The 21,121-nt window shown below is 38.5% G+C and overlaps 1 protein-coding gene across 3 annotated transcripts in view; it reads left to right on the top strand.

The window, feature by feature from the left end:
- Uqcc1 (ubiquinol-cytochrome c reductase complex assembly factor 1) overlaps positions 1 to 21,121 on the top strand; it is a 102,812-nt gene that overhangs the window by 19,892 nt on the left and 61,799 nt on the right. For all 3 annotated transcript variants that reach the window (XM_004867875.4, XM_004867872.4, XM_087188943.1), the window contains 2 exons: positions 5,382 to 5,454; positions 12,128 to 12,185. In XM_004867875.4, coding sequence (XP_004867932.1) covers positions 5,382 to 5,454; positions 12,128 to 12,185 — 131 coding nt within the window. The remainder of the gene's footprint in view (positions 1 to 5,381; positions 5,455 to 12,127; positions 12,186 to 21,121) is intronic.

The raw sequence follows: 21,121 nt of genomic DNA, 5'->3' as shown, positions 1-21,121 counted from the left end.
AGCACTTTTTAATGCTATTTAGGATTGCTAGCATAAGCCTAAATATTTATAAGTTATACATCACAGCAAGGCAACATAAAGCAGGAGGGAATAATACTTGCTTTTCTAGAAACTATCATAATTTTGCTCAAAACAACCAAGTCTTGGCAGTTACATTTTTTTTTTTTTTGGTACTGGGGATCGAACTCAGGTCCTTACGCTTGCGCAGCAGGCAGCGAAACCACTGAGCTAAATCCCTGGCCCAAGTTACATTATTTTAATAAGTTGGATTCAAATTTGAATTTCAGGTTTAATGTAGACTCTACTTTTGGTTTCTTCTTACAATGGCTTCTCTTGCTAATAGGTCTCATTGCAGCAAATACAGTATAGACTATGGTCTGTAATCTCTTTTAACCTGAATTCTGAAAAGGCAACAGAGGTTCCACAGGCATTTTATTTGGAAGGAACTTTGAAATGTATAGAGAAAACACAAATACTAAGCAATAATGATATTCTTGAGACCCTAAGGTTATGCAGTACCTTCTAAATCATTGAGGAAATATTAGTTATGTACATTAAATTTTTATTTTTAAATCTCAATTCTTTGATAATTGATAAATTGTTGATGTATTTGGTGGTATTATTGATGAGAATCTTTTCCTATATATTAAAAAAATGTTAGGGCCGGGGATTTAGTTCAGTGGTTCCGCCGCCTGCCTCGCAAGCACAAGGTCCTGAGTTCGATCCCTGGTACAAAAAAAAAAAAAGTGATTATGATATTTGGATTTAAAACTTAAAATATGTGTTTTGTTTGAAAATTAGAAATTAAAAGAAGAAGGAAATGAAAGCAGAAAGAAAAAAGAAATATTTACTGTTTTATTAATTTCTTGGTGATTGGGCTCTAGTTGGTTACTACTGTATGGTTTGTCTAATGTTTTTTTGTAATTTCAGAGGGAAAATTGGCTACCACTTGAAGGATTAGTAACTCATCCGGAAAATTTTTCACTCTTTTTAGCTTAGGGTAGCCTCTGATATTTCTTGGTTCCCTCTGTGACCTCAACTAAATCCCTGATATTTGCATTTTAAAAATCTTCTGTGTGTGGCAGTATCTACTTTCTATAATTTCATTTTTAAATTTGTGACATCAAAAGATCAAAGTATGTCATTCTAGTATGCTTTTGGTATAAAATGTAGATATAACCTTTCATTTAAAAAAAATCGAAAGGGCCGGGGATTTAGCTCAGTGGTTCCGCCGGCTGCCTTGCAAGCACAAGGAGCCTAGTTTGATCACCGGTACATAAAAAAAAGAGGAAAGCCTGGGGCTGGGGGTGTAGCTCAGTGGTGCCACACCTGCCTGGCAAACGCAGTGTCCTAAGTTTGATCCCCAGTACGGGGGTGGGGGTGGTGGGGTGGTATCTACAAAAAAAAATGGAAAGCCCTTTACAGCATTCTTGACTGAGAATCTATGGCTAGACACTTCCATTAGATTACATTGGAAAACTCTTTATTTTGTGTTTTCACAGTATTTGATTAGAGAATAAAATGTCTGTTCATGTCAGTAGTATCAACTATCTTTTCTCTATATTTTTCTTTAATGTTTTCATATATGGTTCCCTTTTTTTTTTTTCAGGATCATACTTAGGATGATCAGTGTAGCTTTTCCTTACCTATTTGAGTATCTTAAAATAAATTTTTTTTTCATCATATTTGTTTGTTTGTTATTTTTTGAGACAGGGTCTCGCTGTGTAGTTCAGGCTGGTCTTGAACTCATGGTGGAGCCCACGTTGGCCTTGAACTCACAGGGATCCTCCTTCCTCAGCCTCCTGAGGATTACAGGTGTACACCACCATGCTTAGCTCTGTTTTTCATTGTATTTGTATAGCAGTATCATATAAGAAAAGGACAGCACTTATCAGACTTTGCCACATGCTGTAAATAGTTTCTGTTTTAGCATTAAGCCAAAAATTTATTTCTGTTCTGAAGGATACTGTCAACCTGGAGTATATTCAGAAGTAGGCAGTGAACCTTGTAAAAGCTTCAGAAACTGTGTTGAATGAAGAATGGCTGCAGGAAGTAAGGATGCTTAGCCTGGAAAAGAGAAAACATGGTGACTCTTCTCAGTATTTCAGGGGCAAATACAGAAAATAAAAAGAGAATGAAAGACTAAATCTAAAGTACTCCAGTGGTCAGAATAATGTTTAATGAATGTTACATGAAACAGATTTAAGTTCAATAAAACAAAGATGACACCAGAATTGTCTTCCAGTAGGATATAGATAGCCTTACGAGCTCATTGATCTTGTTTGAAGAGGGGCCCCTATTGTTCGTTGACCATGAGTCAGGGATGCTGGAGAAAGAATTCCAGTACAAGTGACTAAAAAGCCCCTTCCAACTCCCATACAACTGTTAGTCCCAGCCTTTTACTACATTCATTTTCCATCTTGTAGAGAGACACAAAATGTATCAGTAAGAGAGCAGATTTTCATTTCTAAAGCTATTCTAGATGCTTCAGTTTTAGTCAAGTAGCCTGATGAAGGCTTCCAAAGTTAGAATGAAATAACATTAAGTCATCCAAGGACCAGAACAGCTTGTGTTGACTGGGTGGAAATTTAGTCCGCTTACCTCCTTAACTTAGATTAGTGCATTATTCTTCAGGAGGCTCTTTCCAGTTGTTATTTCCAGTCCCTGTATGATGGTCTTCAGGGACTTGCTTTAGAGATTTGTCCAGGAAAATGGCTTACCCAAGTATAAAGGCTTGACTTTGTTGCAGGAAAAGTGATGAACTATAAAATGCTTCTGACTGCTACAGTATGAGCACTGTATAGATGTACCAGCCAATCTGGTGAGGTCTGTATTATTTGTAATGAATGCTTTTTCATGAACGTGTTGTGAAGGGAAAACTTTCTTCTCAAGGAAAGACTTCAGCTTTGGAGGCAAGTCTGCCTTTCCAAAGACAGGGTGATTAATCATGAAGCTAGAGAACTTTATATAGAGGAACCTGAAGGAAACTGCAGGATTTAAGAAAAAATAAGGAAACTAGCCATTAGGAATTTTAGTTAAAATTGTCTATCTGTCTATAGTTGGACTGGGCCATTAACTCCACGAGCGAAGGAATTCTTGTTTGATTACCTCTGATTGTTAGCATCCAGACCTGTGCCACCAACTGAGTTTGGTACTCAATAAATTATTTGTCTAAGGAAGTGAAGATAAGGGATATCCTAAATTCCTTGGCTCAAGAATAGAAATAGGGGGCTGGGGATTTAGCTCAGTGGTTCCGGTGCCTGCCTCGAAAGCGCAAGGTCCCGAGTTCGATCCCCAGTACCAAAAAAAAAAAAAAAAGAATAGAAATAGGGCCGATGATATTAGATTATTATTAGATTGATGATGTACAGATCTGTGCTTTCTGAACTGCATATATTAATAAAGTTAAACTGGTAGTGACTGCTGCTGCTTCTTTTTTGTATGTTAATATGGTGAATTATACTGATTGATTTGCCAGTATTGAATCAACTTTTGTTGAATCAACATTTCTGGATAACTTCTACTTGATCATGATAAATTGTCCTTTTAACATATTGATGAATTCTGTTTACATTTTTCTCCTTTTTTTGGTACCAGGGATCGAACTCTGGTCCTTGCGCTTGTGAGGCAGGCGGCGGAACCGCTGAGCTAAATCCCTGACCCGCAATTGATATTTTAAAGAACTAGGTTCTTTGATTTGATTTTCTGTATTTTTCTCTTTTGAAGTTTATTGATTTCTGCCATTGTTTTTATAGTATTCTTTCTGTTTGCTTTTAAGCTTAATTTGTTCTTCTTTAGTAATGTTTACCATGGATTTTGTTTAAATATGGTCTTCTAAATGCTGGTTTACTTCCCAAATAAGCATATTATCTGAATTTAATTTGTTATATATTCACTCTTCCCCTATCTGATTTTAGACTAAAAGCTTTGACGATATAATAGACATCAAAGCAAATCTTAATTACAGTCAGAGTTACAAGTCTTTCTTATCTTCTTACAGATATTTCTGCTCATCAGAGACACAGTTGATTGGACTCTAAAGGATATAGAAAATATGAATGTTATATAGTTTGAGTGTAGTTTATCATTGGTGAATCTTTGTAACAGCTCTACTGATTTCTACATTGCTGTGCCATTTGTAGTCAGTGCATCTTTGTTTTTAGTATACATACTTGAATTTGTAATTTTCCCTGTCATTTTTTTTTTCCCTGTCATTTTAAGGGAAAAAACAAACAAGCTAACTTCTTTGAGCCTTTTGTTGATGTGTTTTATTACATCCTTAATGATCTTGTTTGTATGTTTTTACAGTACTAGGGATTGAACTCAGGGCACTGAATTAGATCTTTAGCTCTTTTTATTTTTTATTTTGAGGCAGGGTCTCGTTAAGTTTTTAAGTTGCGCAGGATGGGCTTGAATTTGTGATCCTTCTGCTCGGCCCCCAGAGTGCTGGGATTACAGGTGTGCGTCACGATGCCTAGCTCCTTAATGAAATGTTGTAAAAGTCCTTGAAATACTTGTTCCTGTAGCACTGAGTTGATCTTCAGACTTACAATTCAACTTTTTATTTTTAGATTTATTTTTATTAAGACATAATTTACATACAGTAAAATAAATAAGTCTTACATATATTGCTCAGTGAAGAAAGTAAAATGATCACTCATAGCAAGATTCTGAGAGAATTCTGACTGTTTTGGGAAATACACTGTCTAATCTGGTGGAGTACAAGTACATCCTTCTACTGTATATTATATTCACTAGAAACCTTTGTTTGAATATACAGTATTATGTGTTTAAACACAAACTATTAAAACTAAAGACAGGGTCGGGGATTTAGCTCAGTGGTTCTGCCATCTGCCTTGCAGGTGCAGGGACCTGAGTTTGATCTCTGGTACCAAAAAGCCCCCCCCAAAACCCCTAAAGACAATATAGAAAAAAGCCCCCCCAAAAAACCAACAACACTTTTAGACTAATTAGTAGTGCCACTGAAGAAACATTAAAGGCTTGAAGATTTTTGTTTGATTTTGGCCGGAAGTGTGGGCAATTATATAATAAAAGGGACTTCAGAATACGAAGTGTTAACGTGGATAATGGTGAAGAAATGTGGTGAAATGATTTGGAACGAAGGATAGCTTTTATTTAAATATTGGAAAAACCTCTAACATTTTCATGTAAAACCCTAAAATGTGAACATAACACAAAGTCCATATAAACAGCTATCTTTAAGAAAGGAAACATTCCTAGATAAGTTTAAATTACCTAAAGACAAAGACAGGTTTGGAACCTTCTAGTTGAAGAAATGTAAGATTCTGTAACTCATATCTAATGACACTAGAACATCCACTTGGTCATGTCTTGAGTTTGGTTTTATTCTCTTTGTCTAGAAGATTAAGATTGCAGCCCTGCGCATGTATAGTAGCTGTGTGGAGAAAACTGACTTCGAGGAATTCTTTCTAAGTAAGTTACTATTTGATAGTTTTGAAAGGGAAAATGAATCTACTTTTTATCTTTATGGTTATATTTTAATAGGATAAATTTTTTTGTTTTGTGTTTGAGACAAAGTCTCTTGTGTAGTTCAGGCTGGCCTTGAACTCAAGATTCTCCTGCCTTGGACTTCTGAGTTCTGGGGCTATAGGGATGCACCACTCACCTGGCTTTAGACGTTTTTTTTTAAGTCGCTAGTGAAACAATTTTTCCTGTACAAAGTATAAAACAAGCTGTTTTTCTCCCTTACTATAAAAGCACAAGAAACCTGTATATAAAATATTTTAACCAGGTGTGGTGGCACATACCTGTAATCACAGCACTCAGGAGACTAAGGCAGGACGATCACCATGAGTTCAAGGCTAGCCTAGGGTACATGGTGAGTTCAAGGCCAGCCTGAACTACATTAGCAAGGACCCCCTCTGAAAAAAAAAAAAAAAGCAGACAAAAAACATTTTAAAAAGTTTGAAAAAATTTGTCTAATACTTTGACATTGTCATTGGCCTAATGCACACACATCTTTCATGTCAATGAACTTGTAGTGTACATACCTGTTTTACTTAGCATTTTCACCTAGACTTTTTGCCAATCGATCCTCCTTTGCTTCTGGTTCTTAATTTTTTTTTTTTTTTTGGTTCTGGGGATCAAACTCAGGGCCTTATGGTTGCAAGGCAGGCAGCGGAACCACTGAGCTAAATTCCCGGCTGGTTTTTAATTGTTAATCCTGGAATAAGCCTCATGATTTTTCTTCTTTATATTAAATGGCTAATGATAAAAAGGTTTATGTAATTTTGTTATTTATATCCCATTGATAAATTGCCTTTCAAAGGGCTTTTATTGGAGTAGATCATCCCTGCCAGTCAACTGTATCAATATAATACTCATTTTGATCCTGTAAGCTATTATAGTTATTAGCAAAGTTAATTAAAACTACTGGGAAAATTTAAGACATTTCCAGTAACACAGAGTTTATTAGGTATGATTGAAAAATACATGAATGTTTAAATTAAAACTTTTTTTTATAACAATAAAAGACACATTGCTATTAATCACCCTCAAAATACTCCCCACACTTTGAATGCACTTATCCCATCATTCTTGCCACTTTCTAAAGCAGTTCTGAAAGTCCTCTTTTGTGATGTCTTAGTTACACTGTTGTGGGTGCTTTGATGTCCTGAATCTATTCAAAACATTTACCTTTCTTGGGGGCCGAGGATTTAGCTCAGTGGTTCCGCCGCCTGCCTTGCAAGCGCAAGGTCCCAAGTTCAATCCCTGGTACCAAAAAAAAACCCAAAAACATTTACCTTTCATAGTCACTTTGCCTTTGCGGAAGAGCCAGAAGTCTCACAATGTCAGATCCAATTAATAAAGTGGATGAGGATCCACTGCAATGTTTTATAAGCCTACCCTTTAGTTGGATGGCACTTGACACCAGTATTCACATATTTTTATCACACCTTAGAAAGACAGTAATGAAAGAGAACTTCTAGAATTGCTTCATTAAGTGGCAAGAATGATGAGATCAGTGTGTTTGGAGTGAGGGGAAGTATTTTGAAGGGCATTAATGGTAATATGTCTTTTACTATATTAAATCTTAAAAAATTTAAACATTTATCATATATTATGATTACACTTTGTAGAAGGAAATGGATGCTATATACTTATATAGTGTCAGCCATATCCTCAAAGCAGCAAACATGTAACAAGTATATACACCTGGTATTTTTCTCTGACAAATATTTAAACATAATTATTATTATTATTTTTTGGTCCCCGGCCCAAACCAGCTTCTAATATTAATAATTTCTGCATCACGTACATAAAGTATATTTTCCTTTAGATTAATTTCTTTTAAAATGAGAAATTGCTAGAGTTTACAAAAAGCAGAAAAATTTTCTTTCCTGCTTATAAATAAAAAATAAAAAATGGGCAATGAATTAAAATTTCTGAATATCAACCCGCTGAAACAATGAAATAAGTGTTTTATTCTTGAAAACAAAAAGTTATTGAACTGAATCTAGCTTTCTTCACTGTTAAGATAATTATGTTTAGGGCTGGGGATTTAGCTCAGTGGTTTTGCCTCCTGCTATGCAAGTGCAAGGACCCAAGTTTGATCCCTGGTACCAGGGATCAAACTCGGGACCTTGCGGTTGCAAGGCAGGTGTGGTGCCACTGAGCTAAATCCCCGGCCCTAAAAGCTGTTTTTTTAAAGTAGCTTTTTGAACTCTTGTGTTTAAATATTTCCCACCAGATCTTTTAAATAGAAACTTCATCCTCAGATATCCTTTTAATATTTGATTCAACAAATAATTCAGAAATGTATTATAATTATTTTAAAATTTTTTATTAGTACATAATAAAATGTTTACACACATTTATTATAATTATTTTGAAAGAATGTTTAGTAGCTATCTTTGTCTGGGCCAACTTGTGATCATTGAAAATTCTTGGGTTAATATTATAGTGTCATATAATGACTGTTATTACCTATTTAAGTTAATGTGTCATATATTAATTCATAGCCTGTTGCAAACTACAAAGTTAAGAGTTCATTAAAAGTAGGGCCAGGGATTTATCTTAGTGGTTCTGCAGCCTGCCTTGTAAGCGAACCAGAGTTCAATCCCTGGTACCAAAAACAACAACAAAATAAAAACACTTAATATTGCACACACACAAAAAAAGAGTTTATTAAAAGTTGTGATCATTATATAATAATAGCTCACATTTATATAGAGTAGTATGCTTTTACATTTGTTTTATTTAAAAGTTATAAAATCTTGTGGTCTGCCTGTAGGGGCTTGTATTGTTTATTTTTGTTTTGCTTTCAGAAACAGTTGAGACTTCAAGAAGATAAGTCACTTGCCTAAGATTTCTTAGCCAAGCCTTGCATCTGTGTTGTCTGGCTTAAAATCCAAAGATTTTCCCACTGATGCATATTGCCTGTGTCAATGAAAGTGACTGTGAAGTAGAAATGTTAATCTATCTTAATATTTTTGTGTTTCGTTATATTTAAATGAAAACTACCTCTGTGAGATGTATTAATATTGTAAACTGATGTTTATATGTAGTATGGCATGTATATCTTAGTGAACTTTGTCCTAGCTTTGTCTTTCACTGTAGATACACTGAGGTAGCGTAGCAGTAAATTTTTCAGTGACATCACTTCAGATTTTCTAAAGAATTTTCTAGAGAATTGCCTGGTAGGACGTATTGCATGTTCAACTTTTAGTCCTGAGGATAGAGAGTCTCTAGTGGCTGGCCAGTGTTGTCCTTCCCCAGCAGAAGTGAGGCTGGTGCCATTTCTTGAAGACTGAATGTGAGTGAGTTGTGTACTCATAGTATATTGGGCCTGTTAACCTCTTGAATGGTCTCCCATAAAATGCCAAAGTTATAGACTCTTTGTCATATCAGAGCCAAAGTGTTCAAAGGTTTAGATCCAGAGCTAGGTATTGGGGGTTTGAAGTGGTAAGAAGTGTCAGTGGCCACTGTTTCTACTGTGTTCTGATGATGTGCCACTCTGTCATAAAGAGTGTGCCTGCTGGGCTGGGGATTTAGCTCAGTGGTTCCGGCACCTGCCTCGAAAGCACAAGGTCTGGAGTTCCCTCCCCGGTACCAAAACAAAAGAGTGTGCCTGCTGAGTATGGGGTGGATTGCTGACTGCTCTTTTGGAGGTCAGTTCTATAAAGAGTGTTTGGAGCAGAGATGAAATCATAGAGCTTGCATTTAATTCCAGACTGCCGGCTATAGACTTGTTTTTAGTCCCTAAGAGACTAATGAATTACCTTGGAGAAGAAGATCCTTAATGAGTAAGTTCTGCATCAGGTTGAGGTTCACCCTAGTTGCTTTATTGATACAATCTTAAATAATTAGTGAAGGTTTTGCTTCTTTGTTTTTTGGTGGCTTTGTTTTGTTTTGTTTTGTTTTGAGACAGGGTCTGGCTTTGTAGTTCAGGCTGATCTTTAACTCAGTATGTAGCCCAGGCCATCCTTGAACTTGTGGTGATCCTCCTGCCTGAGCCTCCCAAGTGCTGGGATTATAGGCATGCACCACCATGCCTAGCCAAGTAGTGAAGTTTAAAAAAAATAATTTAAACCCTAATATTTAAATAATTCACTGAAGGACAATTGTGAATATTTATTGAGTACCTGTAAATACTAACCATTTTGTTAAACATTTTCTAGGCTTTATCTCATTGACTCTTTACCAAAACTATATAAAACAGATTATCTTATTCTCCCCATTTATTCAGAGACAAAACCAAGGCACTTAGAGAGGCTTAGTGACTTTGCCCAGAGTCATATAGCAAGTAAGGGTAGAGTCAGGGCTTTGAATCAGGCAGCTTAACCCTGTATTAAAATGTGGTAATACTGTCATAATCATGGCAGACACTGTCACAGGTTTTAACTCTCAAGTATGTAAACACATTTCATTGAATTAAGGAAGATGCTATATTTTTATGTTGCTTATAATAAACATTCGTGGGTTTTATTTTTTAGGGCTTTCCGCTGTGTGTTTCTGTTCTAACCCCAGTGGTACAGGAGCTTAATCATATGCCAGCTCTTTTCTCATTCTCAGCCCTGAGCTGACCCCTGGAAGGGAAAATTGTGACCCAGGGCCAGCTGCTGGCCTGTCTGTCTGTCTGTGGTCTCCAGCCCAAGAATTGATTCCCTCTGAGAAAACTGGACAGGCTCCTGGAGGCTGCTGAGAAGCTTTGATGTAGAGGTAGCAGTTGAACAGATTGTCCTTTAGAAGTGGCCAAATTTCATTTTCCAGATTGAAAGACAGACTTCCAAGAAAACTTTTCTTTTAAATGTTTTGTTCTAGCATCCAATAAAAGACCCAACTTCAGATCCAGGTTTGAGAGTTTCTCAAGGCTATTCTTGTTCTAGGTGGAAGGCAGTTGGCCCCCTCTCAGATGGCATGTGTCTTAATAGCTTTACAGCTGGCCAGGCCAGCCTTCACTCCCTCCTGCTGGATTTGAAGCAGAAGTCTACTTGACAGATGCTGGGCACCTCCCAGTAGCCTCACCAGAGTACTTTGGTGACACTTTGTAACAAACCTGGATTCATACCCAAGCTTTGCCACTAGCTTAGTAGTATTGTGGCTGCCTGCAGCTTACTTAGCCCCTTCCCCCCACCCTCCAATTAATCCTCAATACTGATTAAGGATTAAACCCTTCCTCATGCATGCTAGGCAAGTGCTGTAGTGCTAGTACATCCTCAGCCCTCTTTTTTATTTTATTTTGAGACAGAATCTTGCTAAGTTGCCCAAGCTGGTTTCCAGCTTGCCATCTTCCTGTCTCAGCCTCTCAGGTAGCTGAAATTACAGGCATATGCCACAACACTTGGGTACGATTTGTGAGTTCATTTCCTCATTTCCAGAATGAGGGTTATAATGTTTTCCTCAGGGTTAAAGTGGAGATTAAATAAGAGGACGTATAAACATTACTAGCAGTGGACCTGGCATGTGTTGTGGGTCCTTCTGAGGGTTAGTTTCCAATCTTAGTATTAGTGAAGTAGTTGGAGTACTAAGTGATTAAGAAGATAGTATCTGGAATCAAGCAGATTGGAATGTGATCCTAAGTGTCTTATATCAAGGTCAATCTGCTGTATGACCTTAGGCAATAGTCTTGACCTTTGTAAGAGTCAATTTTCTCACCTGTCAAATGGGGGTAATATCAATACCCTTATAGGTTTGTTGAGAGGATTCATTGAGCTAATAGTGCATGTGAAACTCCTATTATAAAGTCTGGCACATAGTAAGCCCCCAATGAATTACAGCTCCCTATTAGTATTGGTGATGTTAGTATGCCTCACAGCATTTTACCTTATGTTTTATCTCCTAGTGACCCCTCTTTGTTATCACTTAGTAATTGTGTAACTCACCAATTGCTGAAAGGCAGAAGTTGCCGCTTCTTTCTAGAGTCATTGCCCCAAAGGACAGATTCTATCATAAAGGCCCAACTTTCCCATGGATTCTCTTTTTTCATCATCCTTTTACTCTAGTTTTTCTCCTTGTTCATGTGTATTCCGTGGGGGTTCCCTCATCTAACCAGAGGTATTTCGTAGAGTTCTGAAAATTAAGAGGCCTGGATGTCTGAGTATAGATCTCATTTGTAAGATCTGAAATCAGGGAGAGGTCCTGCACAGTTCTTTCATTCTTAGGGGTGATGAATGGGCTTCATTAAGTATAATCTACTTTCTTAGCAGCAGCTTCCAAGAGCCCCATTTATTTCTCCTGCTCATTTGAGTTAATTGTTCAACATACTGTGACTATACCACATTGGATCACCTCAAAGGAAGAAGATAGAAAAAGGAGACCAGAAAAAACTAGAACTAGAACCCTAGAAATCATCTAGACTGCATTAGGCAAAATGAGAAAACTGAGATTCAGAGGAAAAAATGATTTGCCCAAGGCCACACAGCAAGGTGCTAATAGGGCTGAAAGAAGAAGGCTGGTTGTCTGGCTCCGTTCAGTTTTCTTTCATTCCATTGGCTTCCACATGTTTCCACTGTTCTCTGTGAAAGCCTAATAAACATGATATTGCCGTATATTTCAGTTGAACATAATCTTACCAATATTTAAAATATAGTCAGTGTGCCTTCTCTAAACCCTCACTTATTTAGATTTTATTGTTATTTTTTAGGGTGTCAGATGCCAGATACATTCAATTCATGGTTTCTTATAACCCTACTTCATGTCTGGTAAGTGAGCAATTTAAGTGAAATCACTACTGTTTTTGTTTTGTTTGTTTAGCCCTGTTGATTTGTAAGGTATAGCCTTCTGCAGGGCTGGTTATATGAAATGAGAGTTTCAGGGATGAAAAACTGTTCCTTTCATTTTAATAACTGGTGTCTTGAAGCACATTTTTATTAAAGGTGAAAGCATAGGTCCAGAAAGAAACTAATATTTGTAGGAGTTTTTCAAAGAACATCTAACCCTGTGAACAGTGCTATCAGTATCTCTCAGAGCTTGAATGGAAAGTTCTGTCCCTTGGCTGTTTTAGGAAAGTTCACATTTACGTAAAAGTGGTTTGAATTGTGAGAATCCGTGGTCATTTTCATTGGTGGTCATCAGAAACCTATAACAAATTATAGCACTGACATTTATACACCGTACCTCTAAAATGTGCGTGCAGGTTAGATTCATGCCAGTTTGTTGCATGTAAAAATATTTAACACCTTAAACAGTATATTTTTTCTTCAGCTGTGAAATAAGTAGCCAAAAAAAATCAATTTTTCATCTACTGTTACACAGTATTAAAGGTCAGAGGGATATAGGAGTTGTTGAAGTCGGGGCTGGGGAGTACATTTTTTGAGTTGCCAGATCTTGGGAAAGTAAATTCTGGAGAACTAAGTTTACTGCTTTGACCATAGTGACTATCTGAGGAATGTGGGGAATGACCACCCTGTCAAAAGGACTCTTGTTTGAGAGCTTTCAACTGAGCTTTGCATCACAGGACTATTACATAAAATAAAGACTTTATGGTTTTGGTCACCTCTGAAGTGTTTCTTCTGAACTCGTATCGTCACCAAGTTGGACAAAGGAGCCTAAGGTGGCAGTTTATTTTATGTTATTTTTTTTCCTAAGCTGGTAGCTTTTTTTTTTTTTTTTAGTACTGGGGATCGAACTCAGGACCTCGTGCTTGCAGGGCAGGCAGCAGAACCACTGAGCTAAATCCCCAGTCCCTAAGCTGGTAGCTTTTTGAGTGCACACTGCATCCTGGACACTGCTGTGAACTAGGGATAGTTTTCAAGAAACCCTCTGTTTAGTGGGGGAGATAAGACTCATAAAATAATCAGGTATAAACAGGAATGGCTAGATTCTGTGCTAAATTTAAATAATGCTTATATGATCACAGGGGAAGGTGCAACTATCAAAACCCTTCCTAGTTCCACCTCTTAGTTCTTTGAAACATGCCATCGCTGTTAGGCCGCTGAGAAGGCAGGCAGTATGCTTTTGGTCTTTGTGGTGAAGGTTAAGGAGAGAGTGCAGGGAAGAGAAGCTGGGTATAATGAGGGGAAAACTACCTTTTCAAAAGCTGAGTACTGCAGAGGTGGCCCTGGAGAATTACTCACTGGAAAGCTGGGAGGGTTGAGAGAAGGCTAAGCTGTTCCCAGAGGAGCTCAAAGATAATATTCAGAGCCCGAATGAAAGACTCTTTATTGCCTATATGGCTAGAGTTATCAGAGTGGTGGAGGGAGTGGATGGCAAAATAAAATATATAATCCCTGTGACCACATCCCAAGGTCAATATCTGACTAATAGCAACTGGTAGAACCTTGAAACTACTTGTAGCTCTTTAAAGTTTCCAAACTATGGCTACCTAGCTTTCCTTGCTGAGCTTGATTAAATTTCTCAGAGGAGTAGGGTGTACCACTACCATTTAAGTATGGGAGAGGGAGGCTGCCTGTTTTAAAACTGTGCTTGGTGTCTCTCCATCTCCTTTCTCACTCTTAGTTGTTTTTTTTTTTTAATTTTTATTTATTTATTTTTTTCTCACTCTTAGTTTTGATGATCTGCAGGTTTAGGTGGAATGAATTCGTAGCTTTTTGATTAGAATTAGCAAACTCTTATTGATGATATACTATGTATTCAGGATCATGGTTTGTTGAAAAGAAGGCTACAACATGGTCTATACCTTAAAGAAACTTTAGTGAAAAACAGGCATAAGGTATAATTACCTGTAATGGATGATAATGAAATAATATGGACAAGACACAAGAAGATGCTGTGAAAGCACAAAGAGGTGTGACTAAATCCAAATGTGGCAGCAGCAAGTGAGGGGAACATTAGATAAAGAGTGGCTCTGGTCTAGGGGTATTATAGCTCAGTGCTTGCCTGGCATGCATGAGGCCCTGAGTTCAAGCCCAGTATCATCAAAAAAGTGACTGTGTTGGTAGCATGAAGGTTGGGTAGAATTTCTGTTAGAGAAAAAGAGGGCATTTTGGTTAGATAGTATGAGGAGAAGAGGTCAGATCATGGACAGAACAGAGTGTTTGGGGGCAGCCAGTTGTCTAAAGTGTCTGGGGTGGGTTTATGGAGGAATGTACTAGGAGTGTCACCAGAAAAGTAGTTTAGGGCCCAATTGTGTTGTGATTCTCCAAGAATAATTTGAGGGACGTCTCTCTTCTAAGGGATAGGGGGTAGGAGAACTGATGGAGCCACCCCAAGTCTGTGGAGAAGTTACTCTCTTCTAGCCCTGTTCTCTTAGCCTGAAGTTCTAGGAGAGTAACTGAAGGACAGTCAAATTGAAAATTACAGCAGTTGGCACTGATTGGCCAGATATATGGGGATTGAAGCACCTCTTGGAGGGAGAAGCAAGAGAGGCTTTGAAAACAGTCATAAAAGTGGAAAGACTCCTCTCCCCTAAAACAAAACCAAAACCAGACAAACTCCTAATAATAAAGATATCCTGGTGACAGACTTTCTAAAATGCTTCTCAGATTCTGAAGGTTGATGCTTCCGTGTAGGCTCTTAGAAAAGGGAGAGGATTTTTCACATCTTGTTAGTTCCCTGGAAGAAATGATGTTTCACTTACCCTGTCTGCTTTTTCTGGTTTCACAGTTTTTCTGTAAATTGGAATTTAGGACTGGGACCCCTTCCAGTTCCTGCAAGACCCTTATCGATTGTTTATCCATTCATGTGAGCTTGCAGCTGCAGTGACTAGGCATCCATTGTTTTTGCTGAACAATATTAGTATTGACTGTGAGTGCTGAAAAAATGCTGAGAGAGCCTGCTATCTGAGCTACCTCGAATCCCTACATGGACTTGATAAAAGGAGTACCCTCCTCCTTTCCTTGTCTTGGCCACTGGCATTGTAAATCCATTCAGGTGCCCATACCAGAAAGCTGAGCATTCTCCTTTAGTCACCAGTTACCTAATGAAAGTTTTTGCCCATAAGCTGTAATAACAAACGCATTTTACTGTGTGACCCAGAACACACACATATATCTGATTCAAAAGTTTTCTAAAAAATTGTCTTTTCATCTTTATAGTGTCAGATAATCTCTAACTTTTTTTTCCCAGTACCGGGGGTCAAACACAGGGCCTTGAGCTTGCCAGGCAGGCGCAGCACCACTGAGCTACATCCCTGGCCCTATCTCTAATTTTTCTATTCCATTTGAATTCATTTTAAGCAGAAATTCAAGATGTCAGCACTAAACTGATTTCATTGGGTTACTATCACCAGTACCTGAAAACTGGTCCTTGGCCTCTGGCTTCCCTCTCCCCATTCCTTAGTCTTTTCAATACAAATTGGACTCCCCTCCCCTCTCAAGTTTCTTAGCATGATGTCCATATCTCACCATATATAGCCTGTACTTCCTGTGCTAGTTTCATTTGATGCCATTCTGTACAAAATCTCTTCTGTGGGCCGGGGATTTAGCTCAGTGTTTCCGCCACCTGCCTTGCAACCACAAGGTCCCGAGCTCTATCCCCGGTACCAAAAAAACCAAACAAACAACAAAATCTCTTCTGTGTAGAATGCCCTTTCCATTTGTCTCCATTTAACAAACTCTTTTTCCTTCAACCCCAATTAAGGTATTATCTACTTTTTGAAGTCTTCCCTTCTTTCTGAAGACAGCTTCTTGTCTATGTTCCTTTAGTATTTTTCCATTTTTAAAAGTTAAATTTTGTGTGTTTTGTTTTTTTGAGAAAGGATCTTGCTATGTAGTTCAGGCTGGCCTCAAACTCACTATGTAGCCCAGGCTGGCCTCGAACTCATGGTGATCCTTCTGCCTCAGCCTCCTGAGTGCTGGGATTATAGGCATGTGCTACCACGCCTGGCTTCAAAGTTAAAATTTTAACTGACACATAAAATCATAAAAATTATACATATTAATGAGCTCCCATGTAGCAGTTAGATATATACATGTACATATAAACATGTATACATGTGTGTGTGGATGTGTACACATGTATACATACATGTGCCTTAAACATATGTATCTCCTCAAATACTTATTTCTTCAATGGTGAAAACTTTCAGCATCTTTTCCTCCTCCTCCTCTTCTTCCTGCTCTTCCTTTTCCCTTTCCTTTTCCCCTTCCCCTCCCCCTTCCCCTTCTCCCTTTCCCCGTCTTTGTTTTTCTTCCCATTCTTCCTCTTCTTCTTTCCCTTCCCCTCTCCCCTCTTCCTTATTATTTTTTTGTGTGTGGAGGATTAATTCAACCCAGGGCTTCACACATGCTAGGCAAGCACTCTACCACTGAGGTAGATACATTGCCAGCCCTATTCTAGTTTTTTGAAATGTACAGTACATTATCATTATCTGTGCTCTACTGTGCAGTAGCACACCAGAACTTCTGGCTTCTGGCTGTAACTTAGTACCCCACTGATCAACCTTTCCCTACCCTTCCCTCTCCCCAGTCTTTGGTAACCACCATTCTACTCTTAAACTTCTATGAGATCAACTTTTTTTTTTTTTTGGTACTGGGGATCAAACTCAGGTCCTTGCGCTTGCGAGGCAGGTGGTGGAACCACTGAGCTAAATCCCTGGCCGGAGATCAACTTTTTAGAGTTCACATATAAATGTGACCACGCAGTACTTCTCTCCCTGTGCCTGGCTTATTTCACTTAACATGATGATTCCTAGTTCTATCCACGTTGTCACAAATGATGGGTCTCTTAGTGTTTTGTGCACTCTTCTATGACATTCATCATGTGCTTTTTTTTTTTTTTTCCTGGTATTGGTAATTGAACCTGAGGAGCTCTACCACTGAGTGACATCTCAGCCCTTTATTTTTTTTATTTTGAGACAGAGTCTCACTAAGTTGCCTAGATGGGACTTGAACTTGTGATTCTCCTGCCTCAGCCTTCCTTAGTGAGGGATTACAGGTGTGCACCACTGCACCTGGCTCATCATGTAACATTTTAATATTGTACCAGTCTTTGTGATGGTGAATTTATTAAGAGGAAGTATTATTTTTGTTATATTTGTATCTGATGTCTTCCCCTTAGTCCCATGTCTTATTCTTATTTTGCATCAGTAATTTTTTTAGTAAAAAAAACTTTATTAGAAATTTTAATAAGAATTTAAACCCAGCTGCTGGGGGGAGGGGAGGAAGAAAAGAATTTAAACCCAACAAACATCTTATTTTTATTTTATTTAAAAATTGTTGATTTTAAAAACTTGCATGCATTTAAGGCATACAGTGTAATGATTTGATGTGTATCAGCAAGTGGTTATTAAATAACTGATGGCTTGGGATCTTCCCTGGCTCCCATGGCAACTGAGAGGGTCCTGACCTCGGCCAGTTGATCAGGTGAGAGTGGTGAAGATCTGTTCCTATGTAAGCCTCCCTTTGGAGGGAGATTTATCTAATGAGTTTATATTGCCATTGTGTCGATAGATTTGTAGACTCTTGCCACTTAAGATTGTCCTGGAGCACTAGTAACTTCTTTATGCAAAAGCTAATTTTGGGAAATGGAATGGAACAAATAAAAGTAGAACATACCTGTGATGAAAGCGGGGTAGAAAGGGAGTAGAATGCACTTTGTAGCTTTAAAAATTGTTTAAGGTGGGGCTGGGGATTTAGCTCAATGGTTTCGCCACCTACTGCACAAGCCCAAGGACCCAAGTTCGATCCCCAGTACCAAAAAAAAATTGTTTAAGGTGTATCATAAACATAGTTGCTATTAGATGCTTTACATACATTATCATTTATGTATACATTTTATCTCATACATTCTTAGGACTACTTTAGTCTCATTTTATGTAAGAGTAATCAGAGGCTTAGAGAAGTCAGAGAACTTGTGTAAAGAGCTGGTTAGTATATAGTGAAGAAGAAATTGAGTGTGGATCTGCTAAATTTAAGTATTAAGTTATTGTCCTCATTAGGAATCATAACTACCAAAGTAACAAATTAGAAGTCCCTATGGCTGGAAATGTAGCTCAGTGGTACAGCGCCTACCTGTACTGAAAAAAAAAGTACCTAAGTACCTGCTTATTCTTAAACATAGATTTATAAACCAGGCATGTTGGCATGCCTGTAATCTCAGCACTCTGGGAGGCTGAGACAGAAGGAGTCCAAGTTTGAGCCAAGCCCTGTAATTTAGCAACTTTGTGAGACCCTGTCTCAAAGTAAAAAGGGCTGGGCATATAGCTCAGTGTGAAAGCCCTGGGTTCAATCCCCTCTGCTGAAAACAAAAATTAATAAAATTAGAGCATTTATTCCTCAGTTGAACCTATTGTGTGCAACAAACACATCTGTTCTCTGACCTCATAGGGCTTAGAGTGGGGAGAGAGACATTAATAAAATACAACTGTGATAGGTACTATGAGAGGATTTGATAAGTCTCTGTGGGAGAAGGGTACCTAACAGTATTGGTTAGGGAAGCCTTCACTGCTGAGGCAGCGTTTACATTGACATGTGAAGAATGAGAAGTAAAAGAGTAGATGAAAAAGCATTCCGTGTAGAGAGACCTAGAGGTTTTCAAACTTCATACCAGTAGAATCCTTTTTAAACATGAAATCTAATGCTCAGGCACAATTATATAAATGTATAAAAGGATTGCTACTTGGATCGAAGGAGATAGGAATGACCTGCTCACTTCACATCTATACAGTGTGCCTGCTGAAAAGGGACCCTTAAGTAGTTCCCTAGAAGCTCAGTTTGGGAGGGAGAGTGAGGGAAAGGAAAGAAGGGAAAGAAAAAAATATATGAGAAAAGAAGGAAAAAATGGAAACTAAACTTTTGTTTTATTTTTTTGGTACAGGGATCAAACTAAGGACCTTGCGCTTGAGAGGCAGGCATGGTGCCACTGAGCTATATCCCCTGCCCAGAAACAAAACTTTTGTAAATAGGGAGGGGTGGAGGGGTGGAGGGTGGGAAGGAGGGAAGGAAAATGGGGAAAAAGCAAGAACCAAGATATATCATGTACAGATACAAATTGCCATTGTTGAATGTGATCATAATATATACTTAAAATGTACCAATAAACTTAATGGAAAAAAAAAACTTTAGAGGAACTACATGAGAGAAAAAAAAACAACCCACATCTCTAGTCCAATTCCCTTGTTTTACAAATGGAGAGATAGTTTTGGCAATCTTACAGCATTTGTCACTGGCTCCTTCACTTAGTTAGCAGTGGAGGATTGAAGACAAATCCAAAGCTGACTATGTGGAGCTCCTTCTGCAGTGCTTTGCTTCCTGCCTGAATGTCCCCTTTGGGTTTTCAAAGGGCCAAAAGTCTCTTCTCTTGCATATGAACAGCAGTGTAAATACTTACTGATTATAAGCTATATAGTGGGCATTGTATTTCTTGGTTAGCTCTCACTAACTATATCCTGGTAAACCCTGAACATAGTGTAGGTATGATGATGTGAAGATCATATGGGAGCACAGAAGGGTGTTGCCAGGGGTGGTCAAGAACTGTTAAATAGGTCTCCTGGAGGCTAGAGTTAGAGTGCATGGGCTTGAGGAGTTACTAGGGGAAGAAGTCACTGTAAATTACTTTTTAACAAGTTTAAAGTTACATGGAAAAGTGAGAGGATGTTTACTAGTTTGGGGGGGGAGAAAGTGGGGGAGCATTTTATTGCTTTATTTAGTGCAGTATTGGGGATTGAACCCTGGACCCTCTCACTGAACTACATCCCCAGCCCTTTTATATTTTATATTTTGAGTCAGAGTCTTGCTTAATTGCTTTCCTCCGTTTTCTTTTTTTGTTTGTTTTTGTGGGTACCGGGGATTGAACTCAGGTCCGCTGTACTTGTGAGGCAGGCACTGGAACCACTGAGCTAAATCCCCAGCCCCAATCTTGCTTAATTGCTAAGTTGCCCAGGCTGGGCTCAAAGCTGTGATCCTCCTGCTACAGCCTTCCAGAGTGGGATTACAGGCATGGGCCACCATGCCTGGCTTGTTTTTTATTTTAAATGGAGGAAACACTGGAATGTTTTATTTTTTTGTTTTGTTTTGTTTTTAAGGACATTTTAAATTTTTTTTATTTTTTATTTTTGGAATTTTTTTTTTTTTGGTACCGGGGATCGAACTCCGGTCCTTGCGCTTGCACAGCAGGTGGCGAAACCACTGGGCTAAATCCCCGACCCCCTTTTTTGGAATGTTTTATAAGCTGAAGGGAAGAAGCTTCTGGGAAAGAAGAAAAGGGAGTAAAGAATAGGAATGGAAGGGTTGGAAAGCAGACAAGTGCCAGTCTCAGTCCAGCCAGAGAACTGCTCTACAGACGCTGGCAGCCTTTGCAAAGGTTTCTTTAAAACTACCAGGGCAGTTTTTATGCAGTTATAGGGCATTCAGGCTCCTGCTTGATGCCAGCAGTTCTGGACCTGCTATATATGGTGTCTCCTAGCCATGTGGACATCCTCTTTCTCCTTCCTCCATCTAGAGTTGCTCTGTTCAAACACCCAAAACGTAGGGAGTTTTTTCCCTCTAAGTCAAAGGCCTGTACAGCATTTTTATTTGCATTGCATAACCTGAGTGCACTGATACCTGCTACCCAGAAGTCTGTTCTTTATAGTGGATCTGACAAGCAGGCCACTGGCCAGATACAGCTCTTGGAGGTAGCTTTTTGTCAGGTGAGATGGCTTCAGGAAGTGCCTTACCCATTTTTCTGTTTGCCTACAAACTGTCATTGGCCCCCATAATCTCCCCTGAAGGGTTAGGCTTCATGGAGAGGGAGTTAG

The sequence above is a fragment of the Heterocephalus glaber genome, unplaced genomic scaffold (assembly GCF_053883595.1).
Source record: "Heterocephalus glaber isolate CG9 unplaced genomic scaffold, H.glaber_assembly_v1.0 deba00001532, whole genome shotgun sequence".
Classification (NCBI taxonomy): Eukaryota; Metazoa; Chordata; class Mammalia; order Rodentia; family Bathyergidae; genus Heterocephalus; species Heterocephalus glaber.
The sequence above is the reverse complement of the archived record's forward strand: the minus strand, read 5'-3'. Positions and strand labels throughout refer to the sequence as shown.